This window comes from Macaca thibetana, chromosome 8 (genome assembly GCF_024542745.1).
Source record: "Macaca thibetana thibetana isolate TM-01 chromosome 8, ASM2454274v1, whole genome shotgun sequence".
In the NCBI taxonomy this organism is placed as follows: Eukaryota; Metazoa; Chordata; class Mammalia; order Primates; family Cercopithecidae; genus Macaca; species Macaca thibetana.
The window spans coordinates 112,456,200-112,476,473 of NC_065585.1; the positions used below are offsets into that span (position 1 = coordinate 112,456,200).

At 38.3% G+C, this 20,274-nt stretch overlaps 2 protein-coding genes across 17 annotated transcripts in view; one reads left to right on the forward strand and one right to left on the reverse strand.

Moving 5' to 3' along the window:
* WRN (WRN RecQ like helicase) overlaps positions 1-9,234 on the reverse strand; it is a 139,077-nt gene extending 129,843 nt beyond the window's left edge. For all 14 annotated transcript variants that reach the window (XM_050802422.1, XM_050802423.1, XM_050802412.1 and 11 more), the window contains exon 1: positions 9,021-9,234. The gene's annotated coding sequence lies outside the window, so the exon portion shown is untranslated. The remainder of the gene's footprint in view (positions 1-9,020) is intronic.
* Positions 9,235-9,641: 407 nt separating this feature from the next.
* The window catches only part of PURG (purine rich element binding protein G), a 40,489-nt gene continuing 29,856 nt past the window's right edge, over positions 9,642-20,274 (forward strand). The window contains exons 1-2 of one of the 3 annotated variants that reach the window (XM_050802533.1): positions 9,642-9,920; positions 10,211-11,080. In XM_050802533.1, coding sequence (XP_050658490.1) covers positions 10,217-11,080 — 864 coding nt within the window. In that variant the 5' untranslated portion in view covers positions 9,642-9,920; positions 10,211-10,216. Of the gene's footprint in view, positions 9,921-10,210; positions 18,889-20,274 lie in introns of those variants that run through there. The other 2 variants (XM_050802532.1, XM_050802534.1) reach the window with 2 other exon arrangements.

Below are 20,274 nucleotides of genomic sequence, written 5' to 3' on the forward strand. Positions count from 1 at the left end.
ATGTGGGTATTGTTAGGCATTCCTATTATTGCTGTAGGACAGATTCCTAGATAAGAAACTACTAGGACATAGAGTACTTCTCTGCTTACCTTCTCACCAATAAATTATTCACAATAGTATGCTAACCCCAAAAGGTAAAACTAGACAAAGCAGCAGCCCACACAGAAAGCCAACAGAAACCTCCACAGTAGCAGGGTTAAACTAAACCACTGGTGAAGGATTTCAATCTGACAACTATGAAAAGGCGCTTTAAGGCACCTACTACTCCTACAAGAAGAGTCTGATCAAAGAATAGAAGTCCATGAAGGGTTGACTGTTAGTTCCAATATAACCACATGTAATTCAACACCTAACTTTGTGGTGTTAGATATAAATGAAATTGATGGTATTTGAGTGTTAATGGACCACTATCATCACCATGACCATCACCATCAAAACTATAGCCATTAGTATCTACATCCTACCCTTTCCCCACTCCTTGTCTAGTAGATCACAATCTTTGATGTATAATATCCAAGGGAGATAGTGCCTCCCAGTCTTCTGACCAGCTCTCCTCCAGTGATCTCGTCTGTATCCTGCTCCACCCATTTATTCCTACAAAGATACTATGTTATTACCAATGACTAAATCCTTCCATAATCTCAATTCCATATATCCCACTCTACAACCAACACCTTCTGTTTTTCAAGTTCATTCCTCTAGAAACTCAATTCCAACAATCTTTTGACCTAACTGGGACCTTTAAGGGTCCTGCTACCATATCATTGTCTTCATCCACTTGGGCAGTCCTTAATTCTCTTCTCGACCAGTTTAAATTCCAAGTTGATAGCCACTTCCTTGCATACTCCCTCAAATTCATTGCCCTTCTGGCTTTATCACTATCTCCTGGCAAAACTCTAATCCTGAATAAAAAAGAACCTTTACCTACTCTGCCTGTACCTATGCAGCTGAATGAATGTAGCAGGTGAAAAACATAACCATTTTGACTGGTCTCACCTTAAATTTGTGACCACCAGCCCCAGGTGGGCCCTTAGTGCTTCCTAGCAATCCTACAACTTTTCCCTAATCTATTTACTATCCTCCCCTCCTAAGACTATTTTATACCTTCTCTTCTCCACTTAAACTTCATATCTCCTCCACCGATCATCACTCTTAGCTGATGATCTTGCTTCTGGTTTCATTAGAACCAATCAAAAATGAATTTCCACAAGCTCTTACCCTGAAATCTATTCACATAATTATATCTGTACCCACATACTCTACTGTGGTGGTTAATTTTATGTGTCAATTTGAGTGGGCCATGGGGTGCCCAGATATTTGGTTAAACATTATTCTGGGTGTGTCTGTGAGGGTGTTTCTAGGTGAGACTAACATTTGATTCAGTAGACTGAGTAAAGCAGATTGCCCTCCCTAATGTGGGTGGGCCTTCGATTTGTTGAAGGCCTGAATAAATAAAAAGGCTAAGTATGGGAAGATTTGCTCCCTCTGCCTGTCTTTGAGCTACGACATTGGTCTTCTCCTGCCTTCAGACTTGGACTCAGACTGGAACTTACACCATAGGCTCCCTGGTTCTCAGACCTTCACAACTGGACTGGAATTATACCATTAGCTCCCGTGGGTATATCTCCTGGCAGATCTTAAGACTTTTATAATCTCTTTATAGATACAGAGACAGAGATACAGACAGAGATGGACACAGAGATATAAAGATCTCCTATTGGTTCTGTTTCTCAGGAGAACCCTAATATATCTACCTTTTCTTATGTAACTATGGATGAACTATCTGTACTCCTACATCCAACCTCTCCATGTGTGCAAACCTCTCATCTACTCAAAGACATTTTCTCAAAGACATCTACTCAAAGACATTTTCCCATCTCCTATATCATCAACTTTTTCCTCTCTACTAGTCTGCCAGAAAAGACCCATCAACATACATCTAATTTTTCCCAACTAAAAAAAAGAAAAAAAAAAAAACCTCAACTTTTGGCTAACTGCTCCATTATTATTCTCCCTATTATAGGAAAACTACTCAAAAGAGTCATCTACACTAGCATCTCCGTTTCCACTCCTTTAATCCTCTCCTAAACCCACTGTAACCACTCCGCTCCACTAAAAGGGCTCATGTCAAGGTTTCCAATGACTTTTATGTTGTCAAATCCTATAGCCAATTCTCAACTCTCATCTGAGTCAATGCACCAGCAGTAAGTGACACAATTAATCACACCCATCTTCTTGAAACACTTTACCAGGCCTCTGCTATAATTCTTGAGTCTCCATCTATATCAGTAACAACCCCTTTTCAGTATACTCTGCTTGCTGCTCTTTCTTACCTCCCTAATCTCTAAACATCACAGCATTCCAGGATACAAGTCACAGACCTGTTCTCTTCTCCCTCTGCACTCACTCTCTTAGAGAGCACAGTCAGTCTGCTGGCTTTTAAATTAGCTGTTATACACAAAACTTCCAAAGTTATATAAATAGCCTAGACCATTCCTCTTAACTTCAAACTTTGATAGCCAATTATTTACTGGATATTTGAATCTCTAATTGGCATATTCCACTCAACAGATATAAAGTTTCCCCAAACTGCTCCTTTTGTATATTTCCCATCTCAGTAAGTCACCTACATCTTTCTGGTTGCTCATGCCAAAAGCCTTGGATTCATCCTGACTCATCTCCTCCTTTCACATTCTGCATCTAATCTGTCAGCAAATACTGTTGGTTCTATCTTCAAAACAAAGCCAGAATTCTACCTCCTCTCACCACTTCCGCTGCTACAACGCTGGTTCAAGCCATATTACCTTTTACCTGCTTTTCTGTTTGGTCTATGCTCAAAACAGCAGCAGTGATTCCATTACAAGATAACTCAATTTAAAGGACTATATAACATGAGCCCCAGAAAGGCAAGGGTGGTTCCATATAAGAAAATTAATCAATATAACACATTACATTAAGATAAGGGAGGCAAAATATCACATGATCATCTCAATTGACAAAGAAAAGGTATTTGACAAAATCCAACATAATTTCATGATAAAAACTCAGACAACTAGGAATAAAAGCATATTTCCTCAACATGATAAAGGGCATTTATGAAAACCCACAGCTAACACCATACTTAATGGTAAAAGACTGAAAGCTTTCCACCTAAGATAGGAAGCAAGACAAAGATACCCACTTTCACCACTGCTTTTCAATATCGTATTGAAGTTCTAGCCAAAGAAATTCGACATGGAAAAGAAATAAAAAGCAACCATAATGGACAGGAAGAAGTAAAACTATCTCTATATACAGATGACATAATCCCATATAAAAATCTCAAAGAAAGCTACTAGATCTAATAAGTAAATTCAACAAAGTTTCAGAGTACAACATCAACACTGAAATATCAGCTGTTGTTATACACCAGAAATGAACAATCTGAAAGGAAAGTAAGAAAGTAACTGCATTTACAATAGCAGCCAGAAGAATAAAATACCAAGGAATAAATTTAACCAAGGAGGTGAAAAACACGTACTCTGAAAACTACAGAACGCTGCTGAAAGAAATTAAAGAAAACACCAATAACTGGAAAGATATCCCATGTTCATGCATAGAAAGACTTGATATTGTTAAGATGTCAATACTACCCAAAGTTACCTACAGATTCACTGCAATACCTATCAAAAGGCTTTTCTGCAGAAATGGAAAAGATGATCCTCAAATTCAGAATTGCAAGGGACCCCCAAATAGCCAATATAATCTTGAAAAAGAAGAATAAACTTGGAGGGCTCATGTTTCCTAATTTCTAAACTTACTACAAAGCTACAGTAATCAAAACAGTGTGGTAGAGGCATAAAGACAGAAATATAAATAAAATAGAATAGAATTGAAATTCCAGAAGTAAATCCATACATTTACGACCAATTGATTTTTGACAAGGGTGCCAAGTCCATTCAGTGGGAAAGAATACTCTTCAACAGGTGGTGCTGGGACAACTGGATATCCATATGCAAAAGAGTGAAGCTGGACCCCTACCTCACACCATATACAAAAATAACTTAAAATGTATCAAAATAATATATAAGAATTAACTCAAAACGCCAATAGAAAAACTAAAACTATAAAACTATTAAAAGAAAACATGGCAGAAAATCTTCACGGCCTTGGATTTGGGAATTAGGTATGACACCAAAAGCATAGGCAACAAAAGAAAAAATAGATAAACTGGACTCTATAAAAATGTAAAAGTGAATCAAAGAACAATATCAAAAAGTGAAGAAAACCCACAAAATGGGAGAAATTATTTGCAAATCTTATATCCAATAAGGGTTTAATATTCAAAGTATATAAAGATCTCCTACAATTCAAAAGAAAAAAAAACTCAAATAAAAAATGGCAAAGGACTTAATAGACAGTTCCCCAAAGAAGATATATAATGGCCAATAAGCACATTAAAAGATGCTCAACATCATTAGTCATTAAAGAAATACAAAACAAAACCACACTAAGATACCACTTCCCACCACCTACCAGGATAGCTATAATTTTTTTAAAAGGAAATTAATTTTTGGTGAGTATACGGAGAACTGGAACACTTGTACACTGCTCCCATGGAAAACCAGTTTTAGCAGTTCCTTAAAAAGCTAAACCAAAAGCTTACCACATGACCCAGCAAGTCCACTCGTAGCTATATTCCCAAAAGAATTGAAAACAGAAACTCAAACAGATTCTTGTACACCAATGTTAATAACAGCATTATTCACAACAGCCAAAAGGTGGAAACAACCTAAGTGTCCATCAACATATGAATAAACAAATATGGCATATATATAATATAAACAGTGGAATATCATTCAGTCATAAAAAGAAATCGAGTTCTGATACATGCCACAACATGGGTGGACCCTGAAAACATTATCCTTACAAAAGACCCTGAATAGCCAAAGCAATCTTGAGCTAAAAGAACAAAGCTAGAGGTATCACACTACCTGACTTCAAAATATACTAAACTCTAGTAATCAAAACAGCACAGTACTGGCATAAAGAGACACACAGATAATAAAACAGAATAGAGACCCAAGAAATAAAACCACACATTTATAGCCAACTGATTTTTGACAAAAGAGCCAAGAACCCACAATGGGGAAAGGTCAGGCTCTTCAATAAATGGTGTTGGGAAAACTGGATAACCATATGCAAAAGAATGAAAGTAGTCAATCATCTCTCACCACATATAGAATCAACTCAAAATGGATTAAAGACTTAAATGTAAGACCTAAAACCATGAAACCACTTGAAGAAAACACAGGAAAAAAGCTCCCTAACATTGGTCAGGGCTAGCGGTTCCCAACCCTTGGGCCACAGATCAGTACCAGTTCGTGGCCTGTTAGGAACCAGGCCACAAAGCACTAGGTGAGCAGCAGGCAAGCATGCGAAGCTTCATTTTTATTTACAGCTCCTCCACATTCCTGAGCTCCACCTCCCCTGTCACATCAGCAGTGGCATTAGATTCTCATAAGAGCGCAAACCCTACGGTGAATTGCACATGCAAGGGATCTAGGTTGTACACTCCTTAGGAGAACCTAATGCCTTATAATCTGTCACTGTCTCCCATAACTCCCAGATAGGACCCTCAAGTTTCAGGAAAACAAGCTCAGGGCTCCCACTGATTCTACATTACAGTGAATTGTATAATTATTTCATTATATATTACAATGTAATAATAATAGAACCAAAATGCACAATAAATGAAATGCACTTGAATCATCCTGAAACCATCCCCTCCCTCCTCAAATGGAAAAATTGCCTTTGATGAAACCAGTCCTTGGTACCAAAAAGGTTGGGGACCGCTGGTCTGGGCAATGATTTTTTGGATATGACCTCAAAAGCAAAGGCAACAAAAGCAAAAATAGACAAAGGAATTACATCAAAATAAAATGCTTCTCTGCATAGCAAATTCAACAGAGTGAAGACAGAATCTACAGAATCGGATAAAATATTTGCAAACTATACATTTGATAAGACGTTAATTTCCAAAATGTTTAAGGATGTCAAACAACTCAATAGCAAAAAAAAAAAAAAAAAGTATTTAAAAAATGAGCAAAAGACCTGAATAGACATTTCTCAAAAGGAGATATACAAATAACCAACAGGTATATTAAACATTGCTCATCAACAACCATCATGGAAATGTAAATCAAAATCACAATGAGATATCACCTCACACCTGTTAGAATGGCTATTACCAAAAAGACAAAAGATAAGTGTTGGCGAGGATGTGGAGAAAAGGGAACTCCTTCCTCACTGTTGGTGGGAATGTAAATTACTACCATTATGGAAATAACTCAAAATATTAAACGTAGAACTACAAGCGAGTCCAGCAAATCCACTAGTGGGTATATATGTAAGGGAAATGAAATCAGTATGTCAAAGAGCTATCTGCACTTCCATGTTTCCCGCAGCACTATTCAACAATAGCCAGAATATGGAATCAAGCTAACTGTCCATCAACAGATGAGTGGATAAAGAAAATGTGATATACATCAATAATGGAATATTATTAAGCCATAATAAAGAATGAAATCCTGTCATTTGCAGCAACATGAATGGAACTGGAAGACATTCTGTTAAGTGAAATAAGCCAGGCACGTAAAGACAAATATCGCATGTTGTCACTTATATGTGGGAGCTAAAAAATTTGATGTCACTGAGGTAGTAAGTAGAATGGTGATTACCAGAGGCTGGGGTGGGTGGGTGGTGGGAATGAAGAGAGGCTGTTAATGAGTACAAAAATACAGTTAGATAGAAGGAATGTTATAGGGTTTGATAGCTATATAGAGACAAAAAAATAGGTAAGTGATTGCCTAGGAAAGCAGGTGGGATTGAGTACTAATGGTTATGGAGTTTCTCTTTTGGGTGATGAAAAAGTTCTAAAGGTGATAGTGATAAAGGCTGTACAACTCTGAAGACAAACTAAAAACCATTGTATTGCACACTTTAAATGGGTGAACCGTATGCTATATTAATTCTATCCCAATAAAGCTGTTTAAAAAAAAAAAAAAAGAAAAAAAAGAATGCTAAGTGGAATTTGCCAGATACAAAAAAGACAAATATTATATGATTCCACTTATGTAGAATATCTAGAATAGGCAAATTTGTAGAGGAAGAATGTACATTTGAAGTCACTAAGGGCTGGGTGGATGAGGCAATGGGGAGTTAGTGCTTAAAAGTTACAGTTTCTGTCTGAAGTCATTAAAGTCTTGGAAATAGCGGTGGTGATGATTTCACAACATGATGAGTGTAATTAATGTCACTAAACTGAACACCTAAAAATGGTTAATATGGCAAATTTTATGATATCTTACCACAATTTTTTAGAAACATAATTCAGATCACGTTTCCCTAACAACTCTCCAACAGCTTCCCATCTCCCTCAGAATGAAAGCCCAAATTTTCAATATAGCCCATAAAGTCCTACATATTCTGGCCCCATTCCCTTTCTGGCCTGACCTCTGACCTCCTCTCCGCTGGGCTCCAGCTCACTAGGCCTCTTAAGTTGCTCTCTGAATATAAAGAGGCAGGTTCCCCCAGGGCCTTTGCACTTTCTTCTCCTCCAGAGAGCCTCAAGGTAAGTTCTCTCACTTCCTTGAGCTCTGGACTCAAAAATTCCCTTCTCAGTGTGGTCTTCCCTGACCACTTATTGTACAACTGCAGCCCCCTACAGCCCTCCACCCCCAACACACACACACTCTTCATCTCCCTTTCCTTTTTAATTTCCATTTTCACCTTATGTCACCCTATACATTTTATTTTTTGCCTGTCTCTGTCCACTAAAATGTAAGCTCCAAAAGGAGAGAGATGTTTGTCTGTTCTGTTCATTGTTGGTATCTCTAGTGCCTAGAGCAGTCCTTAATAAACATTTGTTGGATTAATAAAGGGAGACCACTGTGGGTAAAAAAAAGTAGAAAATAAAATTTCAGCTGAAGAATGGAAGCCCCTTTAAATTATCAGGCCCAGAGAGGCATTAGAATGAAAAAACAGTCCCATCTCACTCCCTGCTTGAGCTGGATAATTATCTCTTAAAGCCCACCTGCTATGTGTGCTCTAGACTGGTACCAAGTAGCCATAAAATGCCATATGCTGGACACGATAACTCATACCCTATGAGTTACAGTGTACAGCCAATCACCAAGCAATGGTATCTCTGTAAACCAATAACAATTCCTGACCAACTTTGTCTCAGCCCACTCCTTCCCTTCGCCTTTAAAAATCTGCTTGTAACCAAGGGCTGAAGGAGCACTCCCCAAGGCAACTGGGATATGAGTCCTGGGCAACTGCCCTCATTTTGGCTAAAGTAAACACTTTAAATTAAAATTTTGTGCCCCGGCCTCTTCCTTTTAGGTCGACACCACTATTCAATGACATCAAGATCTGAACTGTCCTACTTATCCCAATCTTCCACCCCTAAAAAGAAATGTACCAAACCATAAAAAGCCTGAAGTACTCCGACTTACAGACTCCTGTATTAGCATCCTAAGAATTATATCACCCTCTTCAACAGGGAGTAGTATTTTTCATATCAAACCTAGCCGGAGAACAACTGACATTCAACTAGGAAAAAAAAGAAAATCCATTAAGGACTGAGCGATTTGAACTCAAAAATATCCATCATCACTTGCTAAATCATAGACAGCAGGTTATTTCCCTCGACTTTACTGTGCAGACCTGGAGTGGCTCAATTTCTGCCATAAGGCCGTACCGGAAAGGCAGCAACCTAAGCGCGCAGGGTAAACATTAGGCTGGGGCCGGGAGAGGCAGGGAAGCACTTTTTGAATGGCGGAAGCTCCGACAGACGCCTTTCCTGGCTGCTCCCGAGGGGAAAGGGAAAGGTAGAATGTCTGTTTTTTCCGGAATCTCCCAAACACAGCCCAGGGGCCTGCTCCGCGGGCCTAAGCACCTCCACGTGTCTCAGAAGCCTAGCACGATAGATACCCGGGGCACCGAGCTGGCAAAACGGAAATGGGAAGACACTTTACCCTGAGAAGATAAAGTCCAACAGGTCTTCTCCTTCAGCCGGATGACTGTGGAGCGCCACCACAAGCAGGGCCTGCAACCCAAGCATCCAGGCTAGACACCAAATCAGCAAACTTCATTCCCGCGCTGCACAATACACGCCGGCGCGTCCCCGGCGCACACAGTACACATCAGCTCCCGGAGACCGACCCGACCCGCCCCTCCAGCCCCGTCCCCGCCCCCGCTCCTGCCCCACCCCTTTCCCCGCCCCCGGCCCGGCTCGCCTTTCGCGCGGCGCTGCAGCCCTCCCACCACAGCCCATCCAGCACCGCCCAGCGCGCCGCGGTACGCATGCGCGGAGGCCCTCACTGCCGCTGAGCTCCTCGGGAAGTGTAGTCTCCTTGCAGGTGCCGCTGGGCCGCCAGAGTCCCGCATCCCGGTGGAATCCGGAGAAGTGAGAACACTCCCTCTACCTGGTCCTCGTTCGCACCTCTTCACAACTGTCCAGTCCCCTCGCACTCCCGTTGCACCCCACGCACCGGGCTTCCGTCAGGGCGTGCACTGAGGAAGAGCGGAGACCCCCTCTTCCCCTCAGCCGCCTGTGCCGGGGGAGGCGGGGTCCATCGCCCGACCCCGCCGTCGCTCTCCCCGCCTCCCCTCCCCTCCCCTCCTGGCGGGTGTGGGGCCGGTGTCCGAAGCCCGGCAGCGGCCCCCGCAGCGGCCGCAGGAGGGGCGGCGGCGGTGGGCGCCGCGGGCGATGCCCCTGCCCGGCTGCTCCGGCGGGGGGCAGTGCGAGCGGCGGCGGCGGGGGAGGAGGCGGGGGGCGGCGGCTGCGGCGGCTGCAGCAGAGGGGCCGAGAGCTGGCGGCGGCGGCGGCGGTGGTCGTGAAGGGCATCGGCGGCGGCGGTGATGGCAGAGATGATGTGAGTGCCCGCCGGCTGGGGACCCGGGGTCGCGGAACGCGGGACGGGCGGCGGCGGCGTGCGGGAGCGGCCCCGGGGGCGGCAGAGGGATGCGGGGAGCGCGGGCAGAGCCGGAGCGGCGGCCGCCAACCGGCCGGCAGGAGCTGGAGCCCCGCGCTGCGGCGCCGGGGGAGCCGGGCCGGGCGTGGGGGTCGCGGGCGGCGGCGGGGGCGGCCAGGCCGAGGGGCGTCTGCGATTGTTCTCAACACCCCTCCCCCACCCCACCCCGTGTGTCTGTTTGTCACTTGCAGCTGAAGATGGAAAGAGCCAGGCGAAGGGGAGGCGGCGGCGGCCGCGGCCGCGGAGGCAAGAATGTAGGGGGCTCTGGCCTAAGCAAGAGTAGACTCTATCCCCAGGCCCAGCACTCCCACTACCCCCACTACGCGGCCTCAGCCACCCCTAATCAGGCCGGGGGCGCAGCCGAAATCCAGGAGCTGGCCTCCAAACGAGTGGACATCCAGAAAAAGAGGTTTTACCTAGACGTGAAGCAAAGCTCCCGGGGCCGCTTCCTAAAGATAGCCGAAGTCTGGATAGGGAGAGGCCGGCAGGACAACATCAGAAAGAGTAAACTGACCCTCTCCCTGTCTGTGGCAGCGGAGCTGAAGGACTGTCTAGGGGACTTCATCGAGCACTATGCCCACCTGGGCCTGAAAGGCCACCGGCAAGAGCACGGCCACAGCAAAGAGCAAGGCTCCAGGAGGAGACAGAAGCACTCGGCACCCTCCCCACCAGTCTCGGTGGGGTCCGAAGAGCATCCTCACAGTGTCCTGAAAACAGACTATATCGAGAGGGACAATAGGAAATATTACCTAGACCTAAAGGAAAATCAGCGGGGTCGCTTCCTACGGATTAGACAAACGATGATGCGGGGGACTGGCATGATAGGTTATTTTGGCCACAGTTTGGGCCAAGAACAGACTATTGTCCTCCCAGCACAAGGAATGATTGAGTTTCGTGATGCCCTGGTTCAGCTGATTGAAGACTATGGCGAAGGAGACATAGAAGAACGAAGAGGTGGAGACGATGACCCACTAGAACTCCCAGAGGGGACTTCTTTCAGAGTGGACAATAAAAGGTTCTACTTTGATGTGGGCTCTAATAAATATGGAATTTTCCTGAAGGTAAGTGAGGTGAGACCACCTTACCGTAATACTATTACTGTTCCATTCAAAGCTTGGACAAGGTTTGGGGAGAATTTTATCAAGTATGAAGAAGAGATGAGGAAAATTTGCAACAGCCATAAAGAAAAGAGAATGGATGGCAGAAAGGCCAGTGGTGAAGAACAAGAATGCCTCGACTAGAGTGAAATTGAACTCCATCAGGCAAAATTTAAAATCACAAATTGGCTAAAAGTACTGATCCATTATCCTTTGAAGAAGTTTTTCCTCTTTTTTGGCCCGTTGTTACTAGTAATACCTCTAGTAGTTGATACTTCAAGAAGTCTGATTCTCATGTTATGTTACACATAGATCACTATAATTCTTACGGGAATTCCAACCTTCCCAGAGCTAAATAGTTTAGCTGCTTCAACTGCTCCAGACTATTGAAGTATGCAAATCAGCACAAAATGTGACATTCTGACATTCTAAATACCATAACTAAGATTTACATTGCACTATGACATAATCCTGAAAAAAGATACATATACTTAAATGGAAGTGTGACTTTCTATTTAACAAATTCCCCTAAAAGTATTTCAATCCCACTTCATTAAAAGCTGCTAAGCTTACCTGTAGGGCAGTTACCACAGAAACAGATATTGACCTCCAGTATATATAAATATATTTACTTATAAAAGGACAAGTAGATGTATATTGTCCATTGGATAACTGAATATTTATACCATCAAAGGATCAAATCTTATCTAATTAAACCTTAAAAATACAGTGTCATAATATTTCTTAAGAATACTATAGTGTTCTATAATTTCAAACTTTGTGGTAACCCTACATTTTATAGTTACCATATCAAAGCCATGGGAGAGTTTTAATTGGTTATTCTAAGTTTAGTTACAATCCCTTCTTTACCTCTACTTAATGTTCTTTATGTTTTTATTGACTTTCCAAAGTTTCAGGAATTACTTTTATGCCACATTGAGTGGGAGGCTTCATCCAATGGCTTTGCTATGGAAATCTTGGTGTTTTAGCTTTTCATGCTAATTTGAAGATTGCGAGAGGTTTCTTCCCCAAAATAGATCATGGACTCAAGGTGTTATACTTTATGCTTCTTCTTTAACACTCTTCCAGAAGGGTTGGTGCACCAATTAACTGATATAAAAATATACCTGTAATAATATATTTTAGTAGCACTTTTGCAATTGCTACCCTTAAAACCATGTCAACACTTCCAGTATAAACCTGAATTTTACAGGTGTTTTAATTCCGGAGGGGGGTGGGGATTTTTTTTTTCTAAAAAGAATTTAGAATACAAATTTCCAGTCTGAGAAAAATATTATTTGAAGATTGGTTATAAATATATTTGAAAGGAAAATTCAGGCATTTTCCAAGGTGCTCTTTCTGACTTTACACAAGACTCACCCATTTACCTGTATTAAAAATTACTTTCCAGGAAGTGCCACAGCAATTTTTCAACACCTAAGCAATTTTTTAAACAAGTGGGTATAGTGTTATATGTGTACCAACCCATCCTGTATTAACTGACTGAAATTACATCTATTCAGCTATATCTTCTTGTGAATGAAATTATTGTCTTTTATCTTGGCTTTATTCACCTCCTACACAGTAAGTCCATCTAATCATATTTAAGAGCCAGAACACTGATTTCAACCCCCAAATATTACTCTCATTGATGCGAGCTGGCTGCATGGATTCAAATCAGAATGTAGCTCTTCTTTTATATGCCAAAAGTAATTTAAAATTATATCAGCAATTTTTTTCTTCCAGAGGTTTGTCCCCCAGTACATTTACGTGAGGTCACTAAGAAAACTTGATGGTATGAATTAAAAAAATTAATTTCATTGGTTTATGTTACTTAAGAACAAGCAATCAGTAACCCCGACATATATACTGGTGTTGGTTTACAGATCGTATTTCACATTTCCTCTAGTAGCGTGAAGGAATCTCATTAGTTCATTATAACTGGACCATCTGGATCACTATAGAACAACTGAAGGTTAGGAGATAATGTTAGTACTAGAGCTAATAGCACATGGTGGGTGTTGAGACTCTAAAAGTAGCAAGGATTTTTAAACAGTCCTAACTGTAAAATAACTATGTAGGCTTGCTAAAAAAAGTAGTTTTTGGTCTATGAAGGAGTGATGTGCACTTGAATTACTGTACTACTGATTGTTATTGCTGCCCATCATAGTGCCTATTAATAATAATCAACCTGTCAGATTTTGGCAAACTGGAGCTGCGAATATTCTAGTATTTGATTGTTCCTATCGCTATTGCTATGAGTGTATACTCTCTCTTAAAGTCTTCCTTTCTAAAATATTTATATCCATTAGGTCTAAATGATTTCCTTTTACCTTTTGGGTCTGATAAGATTTGAGTATGTGTCTATATCTATATATATACACACACATATATGTATATGCATATATGTGTGTGTATACATACATACAATACCATGTCAGACTTAAAGATAAATATCTTTAACTCATTGTATATAAACACTATTAAATTTAGTTTTCCATTAATTATTTAAGTAAAGAATTAGTTAAGCAGCCAGATTTTCTACCTTGTATTTATAGTTCAAAGTTTTTACCATCTCAAAGCTGCAGATTAAATAGATGCATATATACTGGCAATTGAATATACTCTAAAATTATTAAGCCTTCTGCCAGTCCTTTTGTTTCATTTTTTTCATAATCATTGAAAAATGAGAAGATGCTATGATTTTTTGATACTTAAAATACCCAAGAATTCATTAGCCATAATTAAATATGATCCAGTTCAAAACTCTGGTCTTAGGACATGTATTGCCATGTATCTTATAAAATAAGCTACTATTCTTATCTGTGCAATATTCACTTTATTTATTGTCATTTGTAACATACATGGAGCTGCAAGTGTTCATGGTATCCTTCAAAATAACAGAAACCCTGCCTTGAAGACATTAAACTCTTAAGGCAACTGGAAGTTAGAAGTTAAAAAATGAGCATGAAAGTTAGTAACCAAAAGTACTAGTTCACTGTATAATTCTAAAACACTGATGATGTTTGCACATAATAATCCAAGCATAATGTGGTGCAGGCTCAAAACTGTAGTAATATAAGCTAATAGTATGAAATTTGGAAACGGGTTCCTCTTGATAGTTGGCAGTGTGCTCCTAGCAATTGAAAGCAGCACTAATCTGTTGCTTATATGCAAAAGATGCAATGTATTATAAAGATATTAAAGTTCTGCTACATTTTATAATTTTCCTTATTAAAACCCCAAACTGCCATGTCCCTGAAACTTGAGTCAAACACAAGCTTATTTGCACTAAAGAGCATGGCCAAAAAAATAAATGACAGGGTGGAAAAGCTAGTTGGAACCTCTTGAAATAATTGGTTCTGATAGGAGAATTTCACATTTGTCTATTTGAAAGCTATATGGTCCAGGCAGACAATCTGTCAGTTCACTAATTTAATAATGCACTTTACCTTTTGTATATAGAAGATGTACATTTATGCCACTTGACAGGTGGGATGTGTTTCAATAACTATGTAGCTAGAATCTATAAGGTGATCTCTTGCATGCATATGTTTGTGTTGGAACTGTTGTTGTAACAGGTTTCCATTAAATCAGTATAATGGAGAAGGGTAGAAGATGCTTTTGAAACAAATCCCAGTATATTTAACAAATAATTTTAAAGTAGAGTTCACATTTGGTGTCTTAAGAACTAGAATAAATAAAATACTATTTCCAACCCAAATTCGTATTACAGTTGAGACTGTATTTAGTTGAGATTCCCCATAATGCCCTGACAGTTAATTTGGGGAATTTGTCCAGACCAAATTTTTTTCAATCATTGTTTCATTGTTGATATATGTTTAAGTAATGAATAAATATGCAGTACATAATATTATACTCAAATTAAAAGTGTGGTTAGCTGATGTGGCATTATTTAAAGATCACTCAGACTAAAGAAATAAGGTTTCAAGTTAAGGAAATGCAAGGAACCTATGAACAGTCACTAACACAAATATGATATCTCAGAATTCACAGAAGTACTAACCTTCACCAACTAAAAAGGGTATTGGGAGATTTAGTGTATCCTTCCATCTTAAAAGCTTCTTAAGATGTACATTTGAAAACTAGATAACTGTTACTTAATAATACTTTACTGAGAAACACTGTGTACTAACAATTCATCAAGAGTGTGCTATATTTACTGCGTTCATTTTATATCTATAGATAAGAATACATTATATAGTCATCCTACCTTAATATAATCATGTATTTATATTGTAATTTTGCAAATATTTTCCATAAAATAAACATTTATCTGAGCTGCACAATTTGAAGAGGATGAAATTGGAATACACCCTCAGATGCTCATTTTAAATAAGCAGCTACCATTGAAAGCTGATGTATGTATTATCATTCCTTTAAATTTGGGTTTGTGGTATATATTAATATTTAAATGAATAGGACTTAATTTGAATTTTAAGTGGTTTTCTGAAAATAATTTTTTCATAAGTGTGAGCTTTTTTTCCTGCTTATCTCCAAATGTTTTTCATTGGAACTATTTATGAACTCCTATTCAAAGCTTTATGTAAGGGGTTTGCTTAGTCACCACTTAGTTTGAAGTCTGTCTTTACTAAAATATCAAACATCTTTGACAACATACAAAGAGGAGTTAACATTGATTCTATGCCTACAGAATAATACAGGTGTAATATTTATCACTGCCTGAAAAGGATCTTAAAATCCTTCTGAAATTTCCTTAAATGTTTCTTGAATTTCAAAGAGAAATGGTGGCTAATGGCTAGCCCATCAGAGAAAGAGAGTAAGTATGATAACATGCTGTTGATACAACCCATAGTCCACCATACTGTAGCAATGAAGTTTAGGGAAAATGTGCTTTTCCCAACTTAATATCATGTGAAAATTGGGTTTTCAGATTACAGTAACTCTGTCATAAAGAAAATATACCCAAATTTAGTAGGTAGAGCTTAGAAAAATAATATATGTATAAGTATATATTTTCATGTATAGTGGAAAAAATCCATAGTTGTTATTAATTTGACATGCTATTTTAAATCATTTAAATTTATTTTGGTAATGAGATTTTAATCACTATTTTTGAATGGGGAAAAACATACACATAGTACAAAATGGAAACAGTACAGATGGGTAGAGGGTGAAAAGTAGCAACCAATGTTAGCAATTTCTTGTGTATCCTTCTAGGGTTACTCTGCATATATAAGTATATGTGTATTATATATATATATATATATATTCTTTTTAAAAACATACAGATGAAAACGTATTATATATACTATCTTGTACCTAGTAGGTTCAATTTCAGATCTGTCATTTTAAGTGACTTTTTTTTACCTTAGATATCATACTTGAGCTAGTTAACATATCACTTAATTTGAAATATATTACTATACCAAGGAAATATCAAGGAAATTTTGAATGAATCCCATTGGTATTTACTTAAAATGCAAATATATGTGTATTTTAAATATACAAATATTCAGTTTATCCTACTAGTTTCCCTTCCCTCTTCCTAGCCATCTTGCCTTCCTATATTCCCCTCACAGATATATTAGTCTTTTTCCTGAAGTAATGCAGTTCAGGAGTGCCAGGATATTAAATAATTTAACCAAGTGTTATCTTAAACTGTGTTCTCTAATGAAAAACACCCATATTTAAAAGCTTTAATAAAGTATCACTTTCAATTTTTACTAATTCTGTTACTATTATCTTTATCCAAAGACCTTGCCATTATAAAAGCAAATGAGTATCAGAACTTAGTGAAAAGGTATGTTATAATTCTTTTGAAATACTTTATTAACATGAAGCCTTTATCTTTATGAGAAAGGTATAACGTTCATTTAGCAACCTCATCAAATCCAAGTTTAAGCAAATAGGTAACTCTAGACCCGATTGTTTAAAGCTTTGATTTTTCACTGAAGGACCAAGAGTCTGTCAGTAGTCTTGGGACCAAAGGTGCTGGGATGATTTGGGGAATGAGTAAAAATTGGGGTGCTATGAGGTTACAAGTACAGCTAAACTGTCTCCACTCTCTGCTGGAAGAATATGAAATGGTCAATATAATTTTTAATGAAGTTAGCATTATTACTATTCCTATAAACATAAACAAAGCTGCTTTAATAGTTTTGTGAGCACTCCTCCCCCAAAATCATAATTCTCATTTCATTCCCATCAAGAGTGCATTTTGATATGACTTTTCTATTGACCACCAAGAAAAAATTATCTGAAAAATGGAAGATCCCATACTTGAGTCCTGAAAGATGCTATCTAATTATGAATTAAAGCAACCAGAGTAAAAGATCCAATACAATTGTAAATATCTTTTAAAATGTGGGTTGAGGAAGAAGAATTTTTTCTCATGGATTGGTATCCATGAATTTTATGAACATGTCATAAGGTTTACAAATTTAAAGCATTGCTTTAAACTTTAGAATAATAACTCTATATTTGGTAGCATAATGTCCTGTTTACAAAATGAGAGAGGTGTTAAAAGATAAGATCCTCTTAAACATATTTTAAAAGCATAAAAGAGTTTGCTCCCTTTATTTTCATGCTGAATAATTCATTATAAAATTCATTAAAAATTCATCTTTAGGAATGAATTTTGCTTAAACTTAGGCTGAAAAATATTAATAATTTCCCATCCTTAATTGAAGAGCTTCCCATGTTGGTGCTTTCTGGTAAATTATATTTTTCAAACTTTATGTTCTTTTGAATATTTCTTATGAAAAATTACATATTTTTATTGGGGCCAGTGACATCCACCAGTAAATAAAAACATAATGAATTAGTGCTGCTATAGTGAAGTTACTTTGTGATACGAATATGAAGAAGAAAAACTCATTTAAATGAAATATATACTTTCCTGTTTAATATTGTTAACTTATTTATGATTAAGTAGCAGTTCTCTGTCTTCACACTTTACCCTCTTAAACTTAATTTTTGCAAAAAATTGTTCTATTCGGTTTTCATTTTCCTAGGGAAAGGGAAAAATAGTCCCTAATGAAAAGTGTTTATAGTATTTAAAAGAGTTGCTCAAAGTGTAAGATTGGGGGAAAAAAGCTTATGTTGGTTTTTTTGTCTTTATCAAAATAATGGTATAAATCTGATTATCTTATTTGATCTGATTAAAGTCAGGATTTATTTTAGCAGAAACTTTTATATTCAAAACATATTTATTATTTTATTTTTCTTAAAGAAAATGATTCTCTTGGATAATACAGAAATCTTCAGGATTTTGTTGTGGATTCGATGGGTTGTTGCCTAGAGGTAGCAAACAGAAAAGAAGAAATAGAAAAGAGAAATACAGTGGCTGATTATTTTGCCTGTCCATAACAAAATTCATCTAAGAGAAATAAGTCATTGTCAGAACTCAATCTCTGTTAACCTTTAAAAAAGCATTTGAGAAAGAATAATAAGATTAATTCTGCCAAGGTGTGGCCTGACCCTGAGTAAATCACTCAACTTCTGTTGGATGATTTCCTCATGTGAAAGATGAATAGCATTGTGCTGGAAGCTAAGGTTCCCTCCTACTCTAAACATTTAAAATTCTGTATCAGTGGACTGTGAAAGGAAAAATAGATGGATAATACCAGAGTTGGGAAGTGTGAGAGTTTATCTGTTTACATTAAAAACAACTATAATGATGCAGCAACCTGTGGTGATACCCAACGGAACAATGCAAAAAATGTCAGTTTTATAATATGTATGTATTTCTTTAGCCACGCAAAATAAAATTTTGTTTCTAGTCCTTATTAAGACCAAGTTGTTGTACACTAACTACATAACTACCCTAAACTTTAATTTTTTAAAAGAAATATTTTTAAATATTGATTATGTCCCATCTCTTTATTATATCCAATATCTCATTATTTGGAAGGAGCATTGCTTGTTTCTGAATATTCTGTAATCATTTTTTATATTCTGCATGGCAAAGGAATTTTACAGATGAATATCACTTCCTGAAATGCCATTGTTCCTAAAATAACCATAAATCACATTGCCAAATAATACTGCAGCTGTCATGGTAGTGGTCCCTACTGTCTTCGATTCCTTCTTGTTGATCCTGTCGAATATCCTATGCTAGAAATAATGATGTCTGACAAAGACCTTCGGGAAGGATACTGACCTGTGAACAGTATGGTTCTGTTTTAGAGGACCTGTAACTAGTAGGGTATGCAAAGGTTAACCATCTAATGGTTTGGGGGGTTTTTTTAGCCTTAAGAAACGTCAAAGGATGGTGATTGGAAGAGAGAAGAAGCAGCACACAAGGTTTTTGTCTTAGAAGCATTTATTTATTTACTTATTTATTATTACTATTTTGTTTTTTTTGAGATGGAGTCTCACTCTGTCACCCAGGCTGGAGTGTATGTATTTAAGCAAAGAAGCATGTATTTAAGAACCCCAGTCCTCAACTATGCAGTGCCCCACCACTGCCAGTGGAGAGGATTAAAAAAGAGTGACCCATTTCTCCCTAGACCTCTCTTTTGGTGCCTGTTTATCAAAGACTCCATTTAAGAGTAACTTAAGTGTATTTTGAAGTGCATATGCATGTGTATTTTGCTAATTTCAAAAGTTTCTGTGCACATAAATTCCATTACGGAAACATTCCATATGATAACTAATCTTTGCCCTGGTGGTGGTTCAAAATAGCAATTTGGTTGGTCTGTTTTCAACAAATTCTATAGAACGAATTGGCCGTTGTTAGAAAATGTTTTCTGTCTTTTCTCCTCCCTCTCCTCAAAATAGCAGATACATTTTAAATCCTTGATTGCTTCTTTTTCAGTGGTGTTTGAAATCTAAGTGGGATTTGAGAGAATACTTTCTACAGAAGTGCCATTTTGTAGAAACTTTCCTCAGCTTCCCATCAGATATTCTAAGCAACTTTACCAAAAGAACTCACCTATGTGCCAAAACTACTGAGCAAAATAAAACAACAGAACCATAGGAAAATGATGTAGGAATAAGAATAAAGATATATACAGACACCTAAATTCTCAACATTCCTTATCATTTGCTAATTTACTTCAGAGACTACTGTATTTTATTTCTAGGTTCTTCAAACTATCAATGTGATTTATTCCAGTGATTTGTCAGTCTAGAATTTCAATAGAACAAAATCTTTTGCTGCTTAGTAAATG